Here is a 19,700-nt window from a genome sequence, read left to right as displayed (position 1 = left end):
CGTTCATCCCCTGCCACCAAGAACCCCGAGCCGGTCTCATTTCGTTCGACACCGTCACCATGGAGGCGTCTCGTGGCCCTCCGCGGGTCAAGAACAAGGCCGCTGCGCCGATCCAGATCTCCGCGGAGCAGTTGCTCCGGGAGGCTGTCGATCGGCAAGAGCCTGGTCTACAGGCCCCGACACAGCGCTTTGCGGATCTCGAAGAGCTACACGAGTATCAGGGTCGGAAGCGAAAGGAATTCGAGGCCTACGTGCAGCGCAATCGCATTAACATGAACAACTGGATGCGATATGCGGCCTGGGAGCTGGAGCAGAAAGAATTCCGTCGGGCGCGTTCCATTTTTGAGCGCGCGCTGGACGTTGACTCTACCGCAGTGGTGCTATGGATCCGGTACATTGAAGCGGAAATGAAGACTCGGAATATCAACCACGCCCGCAACCTTTTCGACCGCGCCGTGACGATCTTGCCGCGCGTGGACAAGCTCTGGTACAAGTATGTCTACATGGAGGAGACGCTGGGCAACATCCCCGGCACCCGCCAGGTTTTCGAGCGGTGGATGTCGTGGGAGCCGGAGGAGGGCGCATGGAGCGCATACATCAAAATGGAGAAGCGCTACAACGAATTCGACAGAGCGCGGGCGATTCTGCAACGCTTCACGATCGTTCACCCCGAACCCCGGAATTGGATCAAGTGGGCACGGTTTGAAGAAGAATACGGGACAAGCGATCTGGTTCGGGAGGTCTATGGAGCGGCAATCGAAACGCTCGGCGAGGATTTCATGGACGAGAAGCTCTTCGTAGCATACGCCAAGTTCGAGGCCAAGCTCAAGGAATATGAACGTGCACGCGCGATCTACAAATACGCCCTGGACCGCATGCCAAGATCCAAGTCAATGGTCTTGCATAAGGCATATACCACCTTTGAGAAGCAGTTCGGTGATCGGGAAGGGGTCGAAGACGTGATCTTGTCCAAACGCCGAGTGCAGTACGAAGAGCAACTGAAGGAGAACCCCCGGAATTACGATATCTGGTTCGATTTTGCCCGACTTGAGGAGACAGCAGGCAACCCAGAGAGGGTGCGAGACGTATACGAACGAGCCATTGCGCAGATTCCCCCGTCACAGGAGAAGAGACACTGGCGCCGATACATCTACCTTTGGATCTTTTACGCCGTGTGGGAGGAGATGGAAGCCAAGGATATGGAGCGCGCCCGACAAATCTACCAGGAATGCCTGAAGCTGATCCCACACAAGAAGTTCACATTCGCCAAAATCTGGCTCATGAAGGCGCAGTTTGAGATCCGGCAGATGGAACTGCAGGCTGCCCGGAAGACCCTGGGCCAGGCCATCGGGATGTGTCCGAAGGACAAGCTCTTCCGCGGTTACATTGACCTGGAGCGCCAACTGTTCGAGTTTGTGCGTTGCCGAACCCTGTACGAGAAGCAGATTGAATGGAACCCATCCAATAGCCAATCGTGGATTCAATTTGCCGAGCTGGAGCGCGGTCTGGACGACACGGACCGAACGAGGGCGATCTACGAGCTGGGCATCGAGCAAGCGACGCTTGACATGCCGGAGTTGGTCTGGAAGTCCTACATTGACTTTGAGGAGTACGAGGGCGAGTATGACCGCGTGCGGGCCCTGTACGAGCGTCTCCTCCAGAAGACGGACCACGTGAAAGTCTGGATCAACTACGCGCGGTTCGAGATCAACGTCGACGAAGAAGAGGAGGAGGAGGAAGAGGAAGAGGCACGACCGGTCAGCGAGGAAGCCAAGCGGCGGGCGCGAGCGGTGTTCGAGCGGGCCCACAAGGTGTTCAAGGACAAGGAGCTCAAGGAAGAGGTATGTTCGCTTCCGAGAATTGGTGGTGAGGTCGATGCTAACCCCCCTGTACAGCGCGTGGAGCTGCTCAATGCCTGGCGGTCGTTCGAGAACACGCATGGATCCCCGGAGGACATCGACAAGATCGAGAAGCAGATGCCGCGGCGGGTCAAGAAGCGACGCAAGCTGGAGGACGACCGGTACGAGGAGTACATGGACTACGTGTTCCCGGCAGACGACCAGTCGGCGGCCAACCTGTCGCGGCTGCTGCAGAAGGCGCACCAGTGGAAGCAGGGCCAGACCTAGGGAGGAAGGGGTGCTCTGTGTGCATAAGTGGAATCATCACCCTCAATCTATCTATAATATTTCTTGTCCAACCACTGCCACCACCTACCTGTAGACGGATGGAAAAAATCACCTGACCTCGTCGAGCCCTGCCGATCGATCGGCCAGTGGCTCCGAACTCGATCTGGTACCTGCGTCCGCCACGCATTCCAGTCCATCGCTTGGCAGTCTGACCAACGTAAGTAGTCTAGTGGTACGAGGTGCTCTGTACGACTACGGCCTGTGCTACAGTGCTACCTCTTCTGTCCTCCATCGATGTGGATGATGTCTGTCCCTCCGCAAGTCAGGCAGCACAGGATCTGCATCCCGACCGCGTCCAGCCAGTCACAGCCGCGCGCAGCCCGGATCCTGGCGGCCCACGAGGTTGGTCCGTAGCTGTCATTCGAGGGCTATCGGGATAGACACTGGGGGCGAATCCTGGAGTGTGGTGACAACGCGGAGAAAGCAGTGCTACCAGGTGCTATGTATGCAGTTCGGTTCAGGGCCTTCAGGTGTTTGTTTTCTGGTAAACCGGTTTGTCGGGACGCTTGGGCCAAGCGAGGGAGTGAACCATGGGTACGCGATCTTGGGTGCGAGGGGGTCGCTCCTTGCTTTGTTGATTTGGATTTGGTCGGTCGCGGTTTTTGGTGGTCGAAGGGGACGGCCACCGGCAGCCTTTGCAGGAGAGATGCTGTTCTCCCGTACGCAATTTGTATGTCTGTTAGATCCCCAACCCGCCGTCGGCCCCTGTTATACAAGTCAGCCTCGGCGCCCCACACGGATTCAGGGGAACAAGAACACCGGGGCGGCAGAGTGTATAGCACGACCAAGGGTACCGAATACATAGGCAAGAGAACGGTGGATAGAAATAACGATCGAATACTAGCAAGAAGACTGTCCGATCCTCATCAAAGCATCGCGGCCATGACGAAATCCCAATTTTTCCCGCTCGGGCCCTAAGCGCAGGCTAGTCTCCCCGAACGGAAACAAACCCAAGGCCTCCTCTTTTCCTTCCCCCCGTAATCAATCCTCGTGTCTCACACCTTTCCTCCTTTTCTTCACCTTGTCCTTTCTTTTTTTTTGGTTGTTGAGTCCCTGGGTGACTGCTCAACTTCCTCCTTCCCTGTGCTGTGCACCTCGTCTTTCCGTGCGTCTCACCCTTTCCCTCCCTCTCAGGCCCCCTGATGTCTCGAGAACTGACCCCCGATCCAGCTTCGTTCGTGCCGGCCAACCCCGTTCGTTCTTACCTGGTCGCCTCTTTGACGCTTTCGCCTCGCTCCACGATTATTGACTCCGACTGTTCTGGACTCGACCCTGCCCCCACGTCAGTCTCTATGTGATTGGTTTTCGACGATCTTTGGTTCTCATCGGTTTCCGACTTTGAAGGGTTTGAGAGTACGCGATCTTGGGACGATTCTTCCGACGATCGCACACGCCATTTGAGTCTTGTGAACGGCACGCGACATTAACTTGCCGCCGGCGCGCGGTTCCTGGCTGAACGCTGGCCTTGGGATTTGGATGCACCTGCTTTCGTTCGATATGAGATAGTGCTCTGGCAGTCACTTTTTCATCTTGTACGACGCATTCGATCCGAGTCTTTTCCTCTGACGGCTGGCCTTTCCGCCTTCTTGTTTATTTCTCACCTTTTTCTCCCCCGACATTGTTCAGCATGTCGATCCCTCAGCTTCACATGAACCTGGACGGGCATTGCACCGCGATCTACAACAACACGTTGTATGCATTTTCTTCCGATGGACTGGCCTCGATTTCGCTTGAACAGAACGGCACCTGGAAGCCGTTACCTAAAGGCAATGCTGTCTCCGGCGCCGCATGTGTAGTAGCCGGCATCGAAATGGATGCTAGTGACAAAGCACTTTATGTTATCGGCGGTTCTGGCGCTTCCGCTCAGTATAGCGGCTTGCAACGGTTTTCGTTCAAGGACCAGAAGTGGCAGACTCTTCAAACCCCCTCGACGATGATGAACAACCGAACGGGCCACAACGCGGCCTACATGGAGTCGACCAACTCGATCCTGGTCTATGCAGGCGGCCAGAGCGATGGTACGACAACCTCGGCTCAGACCTACATCGTCTCAACCGAGAATGGAAAGGAGATCAGTACTCCTGTCAACAGTGAAGCGCCCGCAGCATACCAGCCTAGTCTTCTCACATGGAGTGACTCCCTGATCGCTTTGATCTCAGATACGAGCACTGATGTCTTTCTCTACAACGCCACAGATTGGGGATGGGAGAACTCCCAAGTGACCCTCCCGTCGACCATTGCCAGCTCGACCCGCTGTGCGCTTGTATCCAACTCCGATGGCAGTAAGGTCTTGGAGTCGTTTGATATGAGTGATACCACCAACCCTGTTTCCAGCTTAGCCCTACTCTCGGCTGGTGGCAAGCCCGAAAGCCCCGCGTCACCGGTGGGCGCGCCCCAAAGGAGGAGCTTGAGCGATTATCCATCGTACAACGGCAAGTTCGCTCCAAAGGCAACCCTGTCAGACTATTCGTTGGCCCAGGGCGACAATGGGATGGTGGCCATCTTGAGTAGCAGTGGCGACAATACATTAGCCATCTTCAACACATCCACCAACAGTTGGGTGAACGCGGCGGCCATGTTCAATGACAACTCCAACCAAAATGTTCTGAAGCCAACGCACACCACCATGACTACATCTACGTCGACTTCATCATCTACGACCTCATCCACGGCCACCAACACTTCTTCTCAGCCCGCCGGCATCGCTGCGCCTGCCAGTGAATCCCCTGTCTCGACGAATGTAATCATCGGTGCAACCCTCGGCGGTGTCATCGGATTTGCTGTGATTCTTGGCATCATCCTGTTGCTACTTCGGCGGCGTGTGAAACGCCAACGGGCGCAGCAGGAACAATACGGTGGTCGAGGGTCAAGGAGTGGTAAACATCAACTGGACCGTCTGAGCTTCCAAGATCAAGGGATAGAACCCTTGACTCTAGGCGCGTTTCCCATGGCTAAAAGCCCCGTTCCCCTGGCTAGCGCCTCGGGCGATACATCCACAATCCTGTATGGCAGGACCGGTGAGAAATCTTTAAAGCCCCCCGGCACTGGTGTCGGGTATGGACTCTCTCCTGCTTCCACCAAGGACAACAACAGCCATCTATCTACAATTCCCTCCAGCCGTATGGGTCCCCCCAGCGTGTACACAGATTTAACCGCGTCATCTGATGCAGCTGGGAAGGAAACCCAAAATCAGCCTGGGAATCGGAGCACGGACGAGGGCTGGAGCAAGTACTTCCAGGGCAACAACGCGACCAACCTCGCTTCAAACCGCTCGACGGTCAGCTCTTCTGGCTACACCAAATCCGACTACCGCAACAGTGAGTGGCCCATGTCCACCCTGCCTCCTCTGAATCTCGGGTTCCTCGACCAGCACACAGGTCGGGTTGTCAGCGGTAGCCCAACGACCGAGCACACCACAGTGGACCGCGGTCGTGGGCTCGTGATTCCCGAAAGCCAGTCGGCACGTATCTCGAGCGCGGACTCCATCAGTCTGAACTCAGACGGCGAGGAGAAGGATGGCCACCGGTGGACCGCCAACAGTCAACAGAGCTGGCTCGGCCGCCCGCCTAGCAGCCAGTACAGTGGAACCTTCTACAATGATACCCAGACTCTGCCCGGCACGGCATCGCAATTCAATGCACTGGCGACAGATAGGGCGAGGGCCTCTGGACGCAAATCCAGCGTCGTAATACCAGACGAGATCGACGAGCACCCCATGTCTGGCCGGAGTGACAATCTCAATTCCGACATGAGCTGGCTCAACCTCCATGCCGAACGCTAGGCTTTCGATCCCTGATCACATCTAGAGCTCCATGCCACAGGTGCTTGCTTTCCTCTTGACAACTCCCTCTCTCCCGCCTTGCAAAATACTCTATTTCTCATACGTCGAAGGACCCTCGTTCGGGGATACCGGCTGTCCCTTTCACCCGACATATCCTATTCCTCTCCTGTAAAAGTGTCCCTCTCTTCCCTCCCCTTTCCTTACTTGTTTGTGCAAGGTGTTCCAGGTTTTGCATGTGCCGAGCTGCTACACCATCGTTTCTGGCTTGTCCGTAAGTAAGCATGTTTCCCATCGTTATTATATCTGTGTGCGAGCGAATCATTAGCGAGAAGTGCCACAGTCCTCTCGAGAATTTTCATTTTTTCTCTTCGTGTCCATGTCCATGTCCATTTCGCCGTGACCGTGTCCGGCCTCGTTGACTCAACTGCCCTCTGATTTTGCATCGGATGCGCGTTCGTGTTCGTGTTCGTGTTCCTGTCCTGTGCTGTACATACTTATCTGTCTGAAATGGGTAATCTATTTGCAAGCAGTGCTGTTACCTACACAACCAGTGTGATGTGATGAGATGTAATCGTTGTTAGGTAAATGATGGGGATGGGTTCGAAGGCGGGCTGTCGGAGATGATGTCTTACTTCCTTATGCACCCATAGCACTCGATCGACAAGCTCGGGTTCGGGTACCTGAGCTTCCTCCTGTTTTTAGACTTCCACATTCCGATACAGGCCAGACAGCCACATATCCACCTCAAAACGCAGGGGCCCAAGAAAACCCACCCCCCAAATAGACATCCCCAAATTAGCGCCTGTGCCCACCCAATAAAAAGCCACAGTAGTGCTAGACTGGACACACAGTAGATAGTTCTCAGACAGAGTCAGGAAAGGAAAGAGAAAATAACTACTCCTCGGACACCGAACCAAACCACCGCCATGACGTCTCCGCTTACGCAGCCCGCAAGTTAGCCATCGCTTGGCCTAGGCCGGACTAGTCCCTAACGCAGCCACAGGAGCCACATGGCGCTATTGATTAGGGTACGAATACGGCCTCGTCAGCATCCCTGGTGGTGGACTTGCCCCACTCAGCGGCGTTCTTACTTCCGTTACGATCAATAGTTTCGGGTTGCATCCTGATTTGATGGTTTGTAGGTTTTGACACACAAGCTGGCGCTTACGTATCATTACCGCTAAAAATGATGGCAACCAAGCTTGCGGATCCGAGGGAGAGGGGGGAAGGTGAACGCCGGTTTCGTCATCGCGTGGTGAGATGTTGACATGCCTGCAAAGTAGGAAGTCAGGGAGGTTCTGTGTCCCTTTCAGGTACAGTACGCCACAAGGTTTCTCCAAATAGTATGGTTCGGGGCCACGTAGGAACGCACTTGTCCTGTTATTAGCTAGCTCGCTAGTTAGTCCTACACCAGACTGGATCCAACCGACCCCATGTGCCTCGTGGTACGTACGTATCCTCCGTACACCAGCCTATTATCTGATCCCCCGTGCCAGCCTAGATGATGGGGTCTGTCGATCCGGCCGCCAGGAAATTAAGGCAGGGCCCTGTGGTTGTGAGCGAGCGGAACGCCACCCAGAGACCCTTTCACTGCGCCCTGATCGGCTACGCCCTGATCAGCTACGCCCTGATCAGCTACGCGGTCGCCGCGTCAGTGCAGCGCAAGACACATCACCCTGTTCTCATTCGTAGGAGTCGGAGTCGTCATACCCACTAAATAACACCGGGAAAGAAGCATACCTCGTACGACTGTACCAGGCACAGGTTGCTGCAACCTATAGATCTGCAATGGGCCGTCAGACCCGGTCCCCCCCACCACTGCAGGGGAAGGGAGATGCCGGATCGACTGTCTGGTGTCAGTGCTCAAAGCGCCAGGGCTAAGAATTTCCCTGCAGATGTCTCCCGAACTGTTTGCTGTGGCTGAGCTGTAGGGAAGGCTGTGGGAAACTCGTAAACATCGAGTCGGCTGGACTACTACTGCTGCTGTTACTGCCACTGCTTGTTGACTATAGCGTGTGTCGTAAGCATCCACCAGCGTACTAATTACTAGCTACGGCTAGACTACAAATCCCTAATCTCCTACTACATGCGTTTGGGGTCCAAATGTGATCGATCGATGGTGAGCTCTCAGGGCCCTCTTGCGCCAGCTCACGGGGGCCTTCCACGGCGCCAAGAAAGCCAGCGGGTGTCCAAGACGCAATGTGGCACAAAGAGCAGCAAGGCCGCGTGGGCAGGCGTGGCGAGTGCAGCCAGATTAGCAGGGTTTCCATTTACGGCTCCATTGCACTAGGCTTCTAGCCCGGACCTATGACGCCCTGACTAGCCCGATCGTAGTAAAAGGAGGGGACAGGGGCACGAGTCCCTGCGTCCAGGGTACGGAGTCCATACGGAGGAAAAGCCCTTAGCCGAGTTAGCACTAGTTGTTTTATTTTTACTTATTTTATTTGTCGGAGGCAGGAAGAGGGGGGGCCAAAGTTTAACGGAGAGCGGCTTCTTTCAGGCCCTGTTCTACTTCGCCAAAGGGTACTAACTAATCCTGGCCGCACGATTCATGCGGCAGCTAGACTAGCGTATAGGGCGCTAGTGCACTAGTCAGCCGTAAGCTCCGAGAATGTACGTGGACTGCGTACGTATGCTCTGTTCCTTAACGCCGCCGGTGTTCGAGATCGAGGTGCAGAAGCTTGGCAGATCGACAGTTCGCCGGTATGTAGGGGGAAAGTCAATTGTCCATATGAGGTGAATGGGGTTGGGTTGGCATCACGACAGCACCTCGCCCCGGGTCTTTTTATCTTTCAAATTCTCAAATCACACGTCGCTGCCTTGCGTAGCTGGACGGAGGAGTCTCCGCGATTCTCACAGACGAGCGCTACAATATACTATCTATGGATGTCTCGGGGCGGGGCGGGCCCTGTGGACGCGTACGAGTACGAACCGAGCCCTACAGACTAACTGCCAAGGGGACAGGGCGACGTAACTGGGCGATCCAGTGAGATTAAGTTATCTCTGGCGTTGTGCGTACGTGGCGGCAGTATGGCTGTATCGTGTGCGTATTATTCTCATTTAGGGCCTCTGTTTTTTCTGCCCCCCGATCGGACAAAAAGCTCGGAGCAGAATGCCCGTTCCAGAATACAGGTCCGAGGCCCTGCTAGGCACAGAGACTCTCAGAAGAATTTTATGTAACCATCACAGTTGCATTCCTGGACAGTTGCCAAAGATACAGCATTAATATCGATTATCGTGTGTATCGTTCGATTCCAGACCGTTATTCGTCCAGCCGGAAAGATCGGGGTATGGTGCCCGAATCGGCGTAGTGACCAGCACCACAACATCATCACTTACGTATGCCCCCAGACTCAACATCGACGGTCGGCGGCTATTACGGATTTAGTCTGTGGCCGGACTCGTTTTCTTTCGCGAAGGCTAAATCTAGAAGACCCTTTTCGGCCTTCACTACTAACTACTGTCTGGGGTTAAACACTTGTCCGCCGGGAGAGGGGCTGATAACGGAGGCACGAAGAATCCTATTTTCAGGGTCCACGGGTTATAGAAAAATCCAAGGCTGTCGGCATACGTTACTCTCGCCCGTAGTTCTGCCGATATGGTTTCTGGGTCATGGGGAGTCCACAAGTGGAGCATGGTCGCTTGGGCCAGCCGGAGCCCTGGTCTAGTCCCCTTTGTGATCCGGCAGTCGGAGAGAGGGAGAGAGAGCAAACCATTTGACATAGCAGCATAGTTTCTCTGTACACGACTGCACACTCACCGAGCACGAACCGGATGAGGAATTCCCGGCCCAACTTAGTTTTCAAAAATACCGTTTTCTCCGTCATGCTGACGAGGCAGGGTCCTCATGAATGGGGCGGGCCGGAACTGGCGGACTTAAACGGGTCTGCACAAAGGTCATTCATTTATCCCAGGGGTGGATAACGGCGCTTTCTAGGGGTCCTTTTTTACCCTCTTTTTTTTTTTTTTTTTTCTCTCTTACTGTCCGAGTGGATCTCGCCCTGCGAGGGACCACGCAGGATCTCCTTACGAGTACGTTCGATTGCCGTTTCTGTTTTTCTCCGTATTTCCAGAGTCTGATGGTCCATTCCCGGGTTAGCGTGATAGCGTGCTCGGGATCCATGGCCAGAGCTACAAGACACGACCACACTCTAAGCTTGGCTGTCCGCACGTCGTGTGGGTACTATTGATTATGATTCCCAGGATAAATATGACTGGCTTCGTACTTAACGTCTCAGATGCCATGCCGGCCCCGACTGCATGATTTTCGTCTCTTCTTTTCTCTTCCTTTCTTCTTTCCCATCACTACCGCCCTCCTTTCTTCTGCTTCTTGCTCTGTATTCTATATTTTTATTCCTCTTCTCCTTATCTGATCCTGGATCGGCCGTTGCTTGAAGATCTATACCCACCTCTCCTCCGCTCCGGATACGCGCAGAGGGGCGCCCGTTTCATCCTGCTGCTTCCCTGGGGGCTCCTGCACTTCTCTGGAAGACTGTTGCTGGCGCTCAGCACGGTTGGACAACTGGCGTTGGACTTTTGGGCCCCTGCAATTATCCCAGGCTAGTTTGCAACTGCCGTTGAGGATTGTGCTCCCCACAATTGATGAAGGCGCCCCCCCAAAAAAAGGGTCGAAAAGTAACTCCGGCAGACAAAGACTCGTCCAAGACAGACGAAATTCATCCTTGGACCACCCGCTCGTTCCTCTCCCTCACCGTCTCGAACTTGCCGGTGGGGATCGATCCCGGGGCAGATCTTCATCTGATAGCCGCAACGCTTCCCAACCAGACACACGGGGCACGGGTTCGAGTCATCGCGGTTTGCAGGTTTGCAGGCGAGTGCCGAGTGAGGGTCTAATGTTGTCGACTTGTTACACGACACCAACGACAAACATCTTTCGAGAACCACTGGTGCGTTTGCTGCGTCCCTCGGGGGACGGACGGACGAGAAAGACAGCTTTTTGTCTTCCTCTCTCTCTTTCCTCTCCCCTCCCCTCTGCTGTGCCGTGCATCAGTGAACGGTCGAGTCACGTTCGAATCAACCCTCGGGACCCGGCTCAGCAATCTAGTAAACTCAAACTGACTCGTCTGTTCCCTTTTAGCATCACCTTCCACCCCCGGTGATCGGACATTGGGGTGTCGAGGAAATGTCCAGTTGCAGGACGAGCATTGTGTCGATCCTGAACAACGATGATAACCCGTCATTTGCCGTCCGCTCTGCTCCAAGACTCAATCGCAGCCCCAGCTCCCAGTCCGCTCGCTCATACCAACCAGAGCAACAGCCCGCGCCCACCAGTGAACCGCTGCACGCCCATCCGCATGTATTGTCCGAGTCGCCGGGAGGCACCCCTCGGCATCCCTTTGACCCGGTGACGGAGGCCGCACAGCCGACTTCGCCCGGCTCCTCAGACGGCTCGTCCGTCGCCTACGACTACTTCACCAACCAGCCATCCTCATCATCCGCCTATCACCCGTACGCCCGGCAGGACCCGCGACGGGACCGATACCGGTTTCCATCGCGAGGACCAGCGCCCGTCCGGACGCCGCCTGAGACCCGTGCGGAACCCCCTTCAGAAGCAGCAGCATCATCATCATCTTCGCAAACCCCGGGCGGGTCTCGAGACAGCACGGGTCGAAAGAACAAATACCCGTGCCCATACGCCGCCAGTCATGGCTGCGCGGCTACGTTCACAACCTCGGGCCACGCCGCGCGCCATGGCAAGAAACACACCGGCGAGAAGAGCGTGCATTGCCCGATCTGTAACAAGGCTTTTACTCGCAAGGACAACATGAAGCAGCATATCCGCACCCACCGCAGCACGCACTCGGACGAGATGCGCTCGGCCTCTGAGCCCGAGTCGGAGCGATGGGGGATCCAGTCGTCTTCGCACCAACGCACCGCCAGCACCATTAGTAGTACCAGCCAATCCACAGAGACGGGGTCCCTGCCTCGACCAACGCTCGGCCCGCAACCCTCGTCTTGAAGAGAGTTAGAAACAAACAGACGTCTGTCTTAATTCTCCTGTTCAGTGTGTGGAGTATATGAATGTCTGCCACTGCTGCCCGCAATGCTCACTGCTGTGCAGAGCTACGCGGAAAATATCTCCGTGAAGGGCTTCCCAAATTGCCCCCGGTCACGCAATCCTCCCTTCTGGGTCAGCTCCAGATCGTGACGACTCCGACAGAGGTACCCAGCCAACTACATGGTTGTGTCATCCTAAATTTTTTTTTCTCTCTGAGCCAGTGCGGTATTCGATATGTGCCTGTACTGTGTATAGATAGAGGATTTCCACGCGGCGAATAAGAGTTTGGGTCCGGGCACCCCGAGACCCATGGAACGAGTGTTGTTTATCACGATCCTTTGTAGTGGAACTTGTCCCTGGTACATTTGCCAGATTTACTTCCTCCGCCGGCTAAAAGACGGTGTAAGAAACATCGCTGTCTTTTGTAATATACTTAGTAGTACTCGGGACTCGATTTCCTGCTCCTTCGCACTGCATGATGACGTCGGTGTGTATTTGCGTTCCCAACGTCATCCACCGGGACTTGACTATATCTTGGCCTAGACCGTAGACGTATTGTCCATCATCATTATTTATTATCATTGCCGTCTCTCCAGCCACAAAAGTTATCAACCCTGTCTGTTTCGTGGCTGAGGTCACTTCTTGTCCTGCTCGTCACGCCACCTGCCCCGCCTCACTTTCGTCTGACTGCTGGCACACCTCACCGTATTCCCGTTCTTCCTTTCTTCTTTCCTTCTCCCATCAACTTTTCCCCCCGGTGACGGTAGAAGATCACCTTTCCTGTCGACACCTCATCCCTGTCCTTTTGGCTTCCTGCCTCCCTCGCCATTATGGCGTACTACTACGACGACCGCAACTACACCCCGCGCGACCGCCGTGCCCCCCGCCCGATGAGCTACGCCGATCCCTACGACGAGCCCCGGGTCTACTCTTCGCGGTACGAGAGGGAAGTCTACCCCCGTCGTGGGAGTGATGAATCCATCGAGGAAGTGCAGCGCGACTTTCCCCCCGGCGAGGAGTATGTCTACGAGCGTACTTCCCGCCGCCCCAGACGACCGGTCTACGAGCATGTCCGCCGGGCGTCGTCGGTTGGCGCTTCCGACCCCTATTCCGATGCTGCATACTATCGCTCCCGTACCCGAAGGACCAGAGATAGTGATGATCGACGTAAGTTTTGAACGATGTCCCAGATGGATCGATCCTCCCTAACACCCGTCCAGGTCGTCGCTCTAGATACTCCCCCTCTTCGTCACCCAGTCGCTCGCCGCCACGTAACAGCCGCCGGAAGTCCCTGGGTGAGCAAGCTCTCGGTGCCCTAGGCATTGGTGCTGCTGCCGCTCGAAGTCGTGGAGACCGTGACCGTGATCGTGGTCGAAGACGCTCGTATTCCCATTCCCACCGGCGCGGCCGGTCCGAATCTTCGTCGTCCCGCTCTCGCAGTCGGGACCGAGGCCGTGGAGACCGTGGCAAAAGCCAACAGCGCATTGCCCAGGCTGCTCAAGCCGCACTGACTGCCGGTGCCATCGAAGCCTTCCGCCAGCGCAAAGAGCCAGGCGATTGGAGAGGAGCCAAAGGAAAGCGTATCCTCACGGCCGCTGTCACTGCTGGTGGTACCGATGGCTTCGTCGATAAAGACCCAAATAAACATGGAACACGCCATATTATCGAGTCCACCCTGACAGGCCTCGCGGCCAACCGGTTAATGAACGGTTCACGCTCGCAATCCCGTGGCCGTAACGGCGGCGGTCGCGGTCGTTCGTCCAGCGGGCTCAAGGGCCTCGCGGCCTCTGGTGCTTTGGCTGCCGCAGGCAAACACATCTATGACCATGTTTCTCGATCTCGGTCGCGAGCCCGCGGCCGACGAGATGACGACAGTGGCAGTGACGATGACAAGCGTGGATCACATAAGCGCAGCAAGAGTGTCTCCGACTACATCGAAAAAGGTATCGCCGCCTTGGGACTTGGGGGAGCTGCGGGAGCTGCGGGAGCAGAGCGCGACAACGATCGTCACCGGGAGCGGCGCAACCGGCGCAGCGCACGAGACGATTCATATTCCGATTCCGATGGAGACAGCGACTACGGCAGGGATTCGAGACGGAGCAGGGGTTCACGAGATGTAGGTCGAGTTCGTTCTTCGGGCGGCACAAATCCACCCCCCACCGCACCTGCCAGCTCGTCCTACGGTGCAGACGGCACGAGGGACAGGGCACGAGGAGGAAATGAGTCTAGCTCGGATAGTTGTTCTGACCTCGGCGACAGTTCAGATGAAAAGCAGGCGCGAAAGAAAATGAGGCGGGATATGCTGCTGACGTCGGGGTTGGCGAGCGTGGCCACCATACACGCCGCGCATTCGGTCTACAATCGGTATGATAAACGGAAGAAACGCATGCAGCAGTTGGAATCCGGCGAGATCACGGCGGAAGAGGCGCGTAAGCGCAAGATGAAGGCGAATGTTATGGACACCGTTGGTGTTGGTCTTGCCGCCCTCGGTATTAAGGGTGCCTACGGGGAGTGGAAGGAGGTTCATGAGAAGCGTAAGGAGAAAAATGAATTCCAGGAGAAGTGTGCTGAGCGTGCGCGGAAGCGGGAGATGCGCCGTTCACGCAGCCAGGGCGCTATTCCATCTCGACGACGCCGCTGGCCCGATGAGATCGAGTCGGCCCATGGTTCGAACAACACACTGAACTATCGTGATGGGAATCCCTACAGTGCTCGGTCCACGGCTCAGATATCCTATTGATACGAGATTATGTCCATTATGATTAGCTACAGTTGTTCTCTGATTTATGGTCTTGCGTTGAAAATGATGGATGAGATGGATTTTTGGGCTCTGCAGCGAGTTGACTTCTTTTTTCTAGGAATTTGCCTTTTCTTTACAGTTGCAAAATGGATGAGTGATGAATTATGCCTGCCTTGCCTCAATTGAATTAAGTATAACAAGTACCTTGGGTAGTATGTACTTGCAAGTTCCCTCGGCAGCCATAATCTACAGCGTTGCCGATAACTGGCTGATTAAGCCGCCACTCTCTGCCCCGCCAGCCAGGAGTGGGCTGATCATCGGGAGTACATAGTGGTACTTGTATTACTACCATGCATTCTCCGTGTAACAAGTACCACAAAGTACCCTTGACTATCCCTTAGGTAACCGCAGTCGAGAGCGAGGAGACTTTTAACACCCCCACCTTCCCCTTTCCTTCTTGTTTTTCCTTCTCATCCTCCCTCCTGTTCCATCACTCCCCTAGTCAGTCAACTCCCTCCTAAACTCAGTGACATTATCCATTACTGACCACTTCTCCAGTCTCTTCTTCATCACACACATTCATCATGGCTGCCCCCGCCCAGAAGTTCAAGGTCGCTGACATCGTATGTGCCCCTCCATCCTGTTTGGCCTCCCTGCGTCAATTGCTAATTCTCATCGTCCTACAGTCGCTCGCTGCCTTTGGCCGCCGCGAGATTGAGCTCTCCGAGGTTGAGATGCCCGGTCTGATGGCCATCCGCGAGAAGTACGGTGCCGACCAGCCTCTGAAGGGTGCCCGCATCGCCGGTTGCCTGCACATGAGTACGTTGGAAAATCTTCAACAGGACCCGAAACCCCATCTGACTCTTCTTTCCAGCCATCCAGACTGCTGTCCTTATCGAGACCCTGACTCACCTCGGTGCTGAGGTCACCTGGACCTCCTGCAACATCTTCTCCACCCAGGACCACGCCGCCGCCGCCATCGCTGCTGCTGGTGTCCCTGTGTAAGCCCACCTGAGTTATTATCATCAATTCTTATCTAACATATTTTTGCAGCTTCGCCTGGAAGGGTGAGACCGAGGAGGAGTACCAGTGGTGCCTGGACCAGCAGCTGAGCGCCTTCAAGGATGGCAAGAAGCTCAACCTCATCCTCGACGACGGTGGTGACCTGACCTCGCTCGTCCACACCAAGTACCCCGAGATGCTCAACGACTGCTTCGGTGTCTCCGAGGAGACCACCACCGGTGTTCACCACCTGTACCGCATGCTGAAGGAGGGCAAGCTGCGCGTGCCCTCCATCAACGTCAACGACTGTGTCACCAAGTCCAAGTTCGACAACCTGTACGGCTGCCGTGAGTCTCTCATTGACGGTATCAAGCGTGCTACCGATGTTATGATCGCTGGTAAGATCGCCGTTGTTGCCGGTTACGGTGATGTCGGCAAGGGCTGCGCTCAGGCTCTTTCCAGCATGGGTGCCCGCGTCATTGTCACCGAGGTCGACCCCATCAACGCCCTCCAGGCCGCCGTCCAGGGCTACCAGGTCACCACCATGGAGGAGGCTGCCCCCGTTGGTCAGATCTTCGTCACCACCACCGGCTGCCGTGACATTCTGGTCGGCCGTCACTTCGAGGCCATGCGCAACGACGCCATCGTTTGCAACATTGGTCACTTCGACATTGAGATCGACGTTGCCTGGCTCAAGGCCAATGCCCAGTCCGTGCAGAACATCAAGCCCCAGGTGGACCGCTACCTCCTGAACGGCAAGCACATCATCCTGCTGGCCGAGGGCCGTCTCGTCAACTTGGGCTGTGCCACCGGCCACTCCTCGTTCGTCATGTCGTGCTCGTTCTCCAACCAGGTCCTGGCGCAGATCGCCCTGTACAAGGCCGAGGACGTCGCCTTCGGCAAGAAGTACGTCGAGTTCGGCACCTCAGGCAAGAAGCCCGTTGGCGTCTACGTGCTGCCCAAGGCCCTGGATGAGCAGGTTGCCCGCTGCCACTTGGACCACGTCAACGCCAAGCTGACCACCCTGACCTCCGTTCAGGCCGAATACCTCAGCCTGGACGTCAGCGGTCCCTACAAGAGCGAGATCTACCGCTACTAAGCGCATTTTCTCCTCTCCACAAGTTTTTCTTTTCTTGGGAATATAGACTTTCAACATGATTCGACGATGTTACGATTGGCATTACAGGGTTCTCTATCAACTTAGAACTCGAAAAAGTGGTTTGTCCTTCAACGGCAGTTAAAATGTGGTTGTTTTTCCACTGGGTGAAGGGATGTGTGGGTGTGTGTTATATTGATTTCACGGCGTGGGTTGACCTGGGAAATGGGTCTTGCATTCAACACTATATGGGATAGGATTTTGTTCGTGATACCTTGGTCTGGCTGCATGGGCCGTGGTGCGGCTATCTAGTGAGTAGTTTTACATTCTAATCAAGCTGTCCGCACCATTTGGATTTCCTATCTGTAGACGACGCCCGTCTCCTCGTTGAGTTTTCCCTGTATCAACTGTACCAAGTCTTCCGCCACTGCTTGTGCAAACTCAGGCTCATTGATATGCCTCGAGTCTCGCACCACAGGAATCCCAGCAGCTTTCGCCTGCTCCTCCAACATGTCGAAGAGCATCTTATCCGCCTCAGGGTCCCAAAACGGCTGCCCCGGTGCATCAAGCATACTAACACCATCAGTGGGAAGAACCACTGTGCACTTCCGTCCTCCCGCACCCCGAATATTGTATCCAATCCGCCGCGCAATAGCAGTACATTCCTGCCCCGTCGTCCGCATAAGCGTCACCGCAGGATTATGCTCGTGGAACAGCCTCTTCGGTCCCCCATCGCTACCATCATCACCACCACTCTGAAACCTCCGCGGAACCGTCTCCGGACTACCAAAGTTCACCATATCGCAAGCTCCCACACTGATCACTCTCGGAATATCCATTTCGGTAGCAGCGTATAGCCTCTCCGGTCCGGCACTAAGCACTCCGCCCACAACCTCATCCGCCATCTCCGTCGTAGTCAGGTCCAGCACGGCGTCGATCTGACCCTCGCGAATAAGCCGCTCCATAGCTCGACCGCCCGACCCCGTCGCGTGGAAGATGTACACTTCGCACCCTGGAAGACGCTCTTTGAAGTACTCCTGCGCGCGCATCGCAGCCGGAGTCGTGACCCCGAACATGGAGATAGCTATTCGGCAGCCCTTTCCGCCCTCTTTCTCCTGTCCTTTTCCTTTGTCATCTGATTGGGAGGAATAGTACGAGCTAGCCATCCCGGCAATAGCTCCAGCAGCGTTGGCAAGCACCCGGTCCAGCACGCGATTGCGTCCTGCGATATCGACCACGCTGTACATAATCGCGATATCCGTCTCGCCTATATACGGCGCAACGTCGCCGGACGCCATGGTCGAGACCATGAGCTTGGGAAACCCCACTGGTAGCGCGTCGCGCATCACAGTCGACGCTAGCCCGGTACCGCAGGAGCCGCCGATGGCCAGGATCGCATGTATGCGGTTTTTGTGTAGGAGATTGGATGTTTGGGCTGTAGCGTGAGGAGCAAGAGCGCTGATGTATTCTGCGCGATCGAGATTGGATAGATTAGTTTTCGAGCTGAGTAGGTCAGACTGTGTGATACTGATATCTGGGTGGGAGGTGTTGTTGCGTCCGATGTCCATTATTAGCACGGTGCATGAGCTATGCGACTCGATTTGCGCCTTCGTGTACAGCAGCTCGCTGAGTTTGGTGTCGCAGGTACCTAGGAGGAGGACTGTCGGCATTGTTGTTAAATTTACTTTTGGGGGGTTCTGTCTAGGGCCTCGGTGATCTCATCAACTCAAGTATGAGAGATGAGTTGAAGTACGCTGCGGTGTTTTCACTCGACCTATTTCTGATACGTCAGAACAACCCCGGCGCTATGAGGTAATCCGTGGGGCAGTGAGGGGGCGGGAGAGGGGTCAGCTAGGGCACGAAGGACCTACTTTAAATCTTGACATCATCCAAGTCAATATCATAGAGACATGCCTCGTCCATCGACCCGTGAAGAAGTGCTCGCTAGACTGCGCAAGACTGTCGCCGATGGCTCGATCATCGTCGGAGCTGGCGCTGGTAGGTTTCTATATTTAATTTGCGCCCCGCAGCGGCTCACCTTTTTCTCACAGGTATTGGACTATCAGCAAAAGCAGTCGAGCAAGGGGGTGCCGACTTGATACTGGTATATAACTCGGGCCGATTCCGCATGGCCGGCCGTGGGTCACTGGCCGGTCTGATGCCATACTCAGATGCGAACCAGGTAGTTGTGGAAATGGTGCGCCAGCCTTTTCTCATTCAAGTGTCTCAATTTCATTCTACTTTGCTAAAAGTGAAAGGCCAGCGAGGTTATCCCCGTAGTAGAGGACACACCCGTGTTGGCCGGCGTGTGTGGCACAGATCCATTCCGCTCAATGGCACACTTTCTGCCCGAGCTCCAGAAGCTAGGTTTTGTCGGCGTACAGAATTTCCCAACCGTCGGCCTGATTGATGGCCAGTTTCGACAGAATCTTGAAGAGACGGGAATGGGCTATGACCGCGAGGTAGAGATGATCGCCACCGCGCACAAACTCGGCCTAGTCACGACGCCATATGTCTTTGGTCCGGACGATGCCGTGCAGATGGCTCGCGCAGGCGCGGATATTATAGTTGCGCACGCGGGCCTGACTACCTCTGGTGCCATTGGTGCGCGCAGCGGCAAGACGCTGGAAGAATGTGTTCCGTTTATCCAAGGCATTCGGGATGCTGCTGTTCATGTTAATCCGGATATCCTGGTGCTTTGTCATGGCGGGCCTATTGCACGGCCTGCAGATGCCGAGTTTGTTTTATCGCGCACCGTGGGGGTGCATGGCTTCTTTGGGGCGAGTAGTATGGAGAGATTGCCTGTTGAGGTGGCGATCAAGGAGAATGCAGAGGCTTTCAAGGGACTGAAGGTGCGACTGCAATAAAATGTAGCT

General features: G+C 55.4%; 9 protein-coding genes across 9 annotated transcripts; 8 read left to right on the top strand and 1 right to left on the bottom strand.

The window, feature by feature from the left end:
- Positions 1-59: 59 nt before the first annotated feature.
- Positions 60-2,126, top strand: clf1 (putative cell cycle control protein (Cwf4); the record flags this gene model as incomplete). Its single annotated transcript, XM_056976283.1, has 1 exon — positions 60-2,126. The coding sequence occupies one exon, from the start codon at positions 60-62 to the stop codon at positions 2,124-2,126; it is 2,067 nt and encodes a 688-aa protein (XP_056836239.1).
- A 501-nt stretch (positions 2,127-2,627) lies between these two features.
- On the top strand, positions 2,628-3,484 carry N7510_004356 (uncharacterized protein; the record flags this gene model as incomplete). Its single annotated transcript, XM_056976282.1, has 2 exons — positions 2,628-2,976; positions 3,321-3,484. The coding sequence occupies 2 exons, from the start codon at positions 2,628-2,630 to the stop codon at positions 3,482-3,484; spliced, it is 513 nt and encodes a 170-aa protein (XP_056836238.1).
- Positions 3,485-3,813: 329 nt separating this feature from the next.
- N7510_004355 (uncharacterized protein) lies at positions 3,814-5,967 on the top strand (the record flags this gene model as incomplete). The annotated part of the gene is made up of 1 exon (XM_056976281.1): positions 3,814-5,967. One exon carries the CDS (start codon positions 3,814-3,816, stop codon positions 5,965-5,967), a length of 2,154 nt encoding a protein of 717 aa, XP_056836237.1.
- Positions 5,968-7,468: 1,501 nt separating this feature from the next.
- Positions 7,469-8,916, top strand: N7510_004354 (uncharacterized protein; the record flags this gene model as incomplete). The annotated part of the gene is made up of 3 exons (XM_056976280.1): positions 7,469-7,655; positions 8,028-8,210; positions 8,564-8,916. 3 exons carry the CDS (start codon positions 7,469-7,471, stop codon positions 8,914-8,916), a joined length of 723 nt encoding a protein of 240 aa, XP_056836236.1.
- A 2,194-nt stretch (positions 8,917-11,110) lies between these two features.
- On the top strand, positions 11,111-11,947 carry N7510_004353 (C2H2-type zinc finger protein; the record flags this gene model as incomplete). The annotated part of the gene is made up of 1 exon (XM_056976279.1): positions 11,111-11,947. One exon carries the CDS (start codon positions 11,111-11,113, stop codon positions 11,945-11,947), a length of 837 nt encoding a protein of 278 aa, XP_056836235.1.
- An 869-nt stretch (positions 11,948-12,816) lies between these two features.
- On the top strand, positions 12,817-14,726 carry N7510_004352 (uncharacterized protein; the record flags this gene model as incomplete). Its single annotated transcript, XM_056976278.1, has 2 exons — positions 12,817-13,153; positions 13,207-14,726. The coding sequence occupies 2 exons, from the start codon at positions 12,817-12,819 to the stop codon at positions 14,724-14,726; spliced, it is 1,857 nt and encodes a 618-aa protein (XP_056836234.1).
- A 584-nt stretch (positions 14,727-15,310) lies between these two features.
- On the top strand, positions 15,311-16,827 carry N7510_004351 (adenosylhomocysteinase; the record flags this gene model as incomplete). The annotated part of the gene is made up of 4 exons (XM_056976277.1): positions 15,311-15,349; positions 15,413-15,545; positions 15,601-15,727; positions 15,780-16,827. The coding sequence occupies 4 exons, from the start codon at positions 15,311-15,313 to the stop codon at positions 16,825-16,827; spliced, it is 1,347 nt and encodes a 448-aa protein (XP_056836233.1).
- Positions 16,828-17,183: 356 nt separating this feature from the next.
- Positions 17,184-18,494, bottom strand: N7510_004350 (Tm-1-like ATP-binding domain-containing protein; the record flags this gene model as incomplete). The annotated part of the gene is made up of 1 exon (XM_056976276.1): positions 17,184-18,494. One exon carries the CDS (start codon positions 18,492-18,494, stop codon positions 17,184-17,186), a length of 1,311 nt encoding a protein of 436 aa, XP_056836232.1.
- A 240-nt stretch (positions 18,495-18,734) lies between these two features.
- Positions 18,735-19,691, top strand: N7510_004349 (TIM-barrel enzyme family protein; the record flags this gene model as incomplete). Its single annotated transcript, XM_056976275.1, has 3 exons — positions 18,735-18,822; positions 18,876-19,021; positions 19,083-19,691. 3 exons carry the CDS (start codon positions 18,735-18,737, stop codon positions 19,689-19,691), a joined length of 843 nt encoding a protein of 280 aa, XP_056836231.1.
- Positions 19,692-19,700: the final 9 nt, after the last annotated feature.

The sequence above is a fragment of the Penicillium lagena genome, assembly GCF_028827675.1.
Source record: "Penicillium lagena strain IBT 129212 chromosome Unknown utg000002l_segment0_segment0, whole genome shotgun sequence".
Lineage (NCBI taxonomy): Eukaryota > Fungi > Ascomycota > Eurotiomycetes > Eurotiales > Aspergillaceae > Penicillium > Penicillium lagena.
This window is presented reverse-complemented; position numbering and strand designations above follow the sequence as displayed.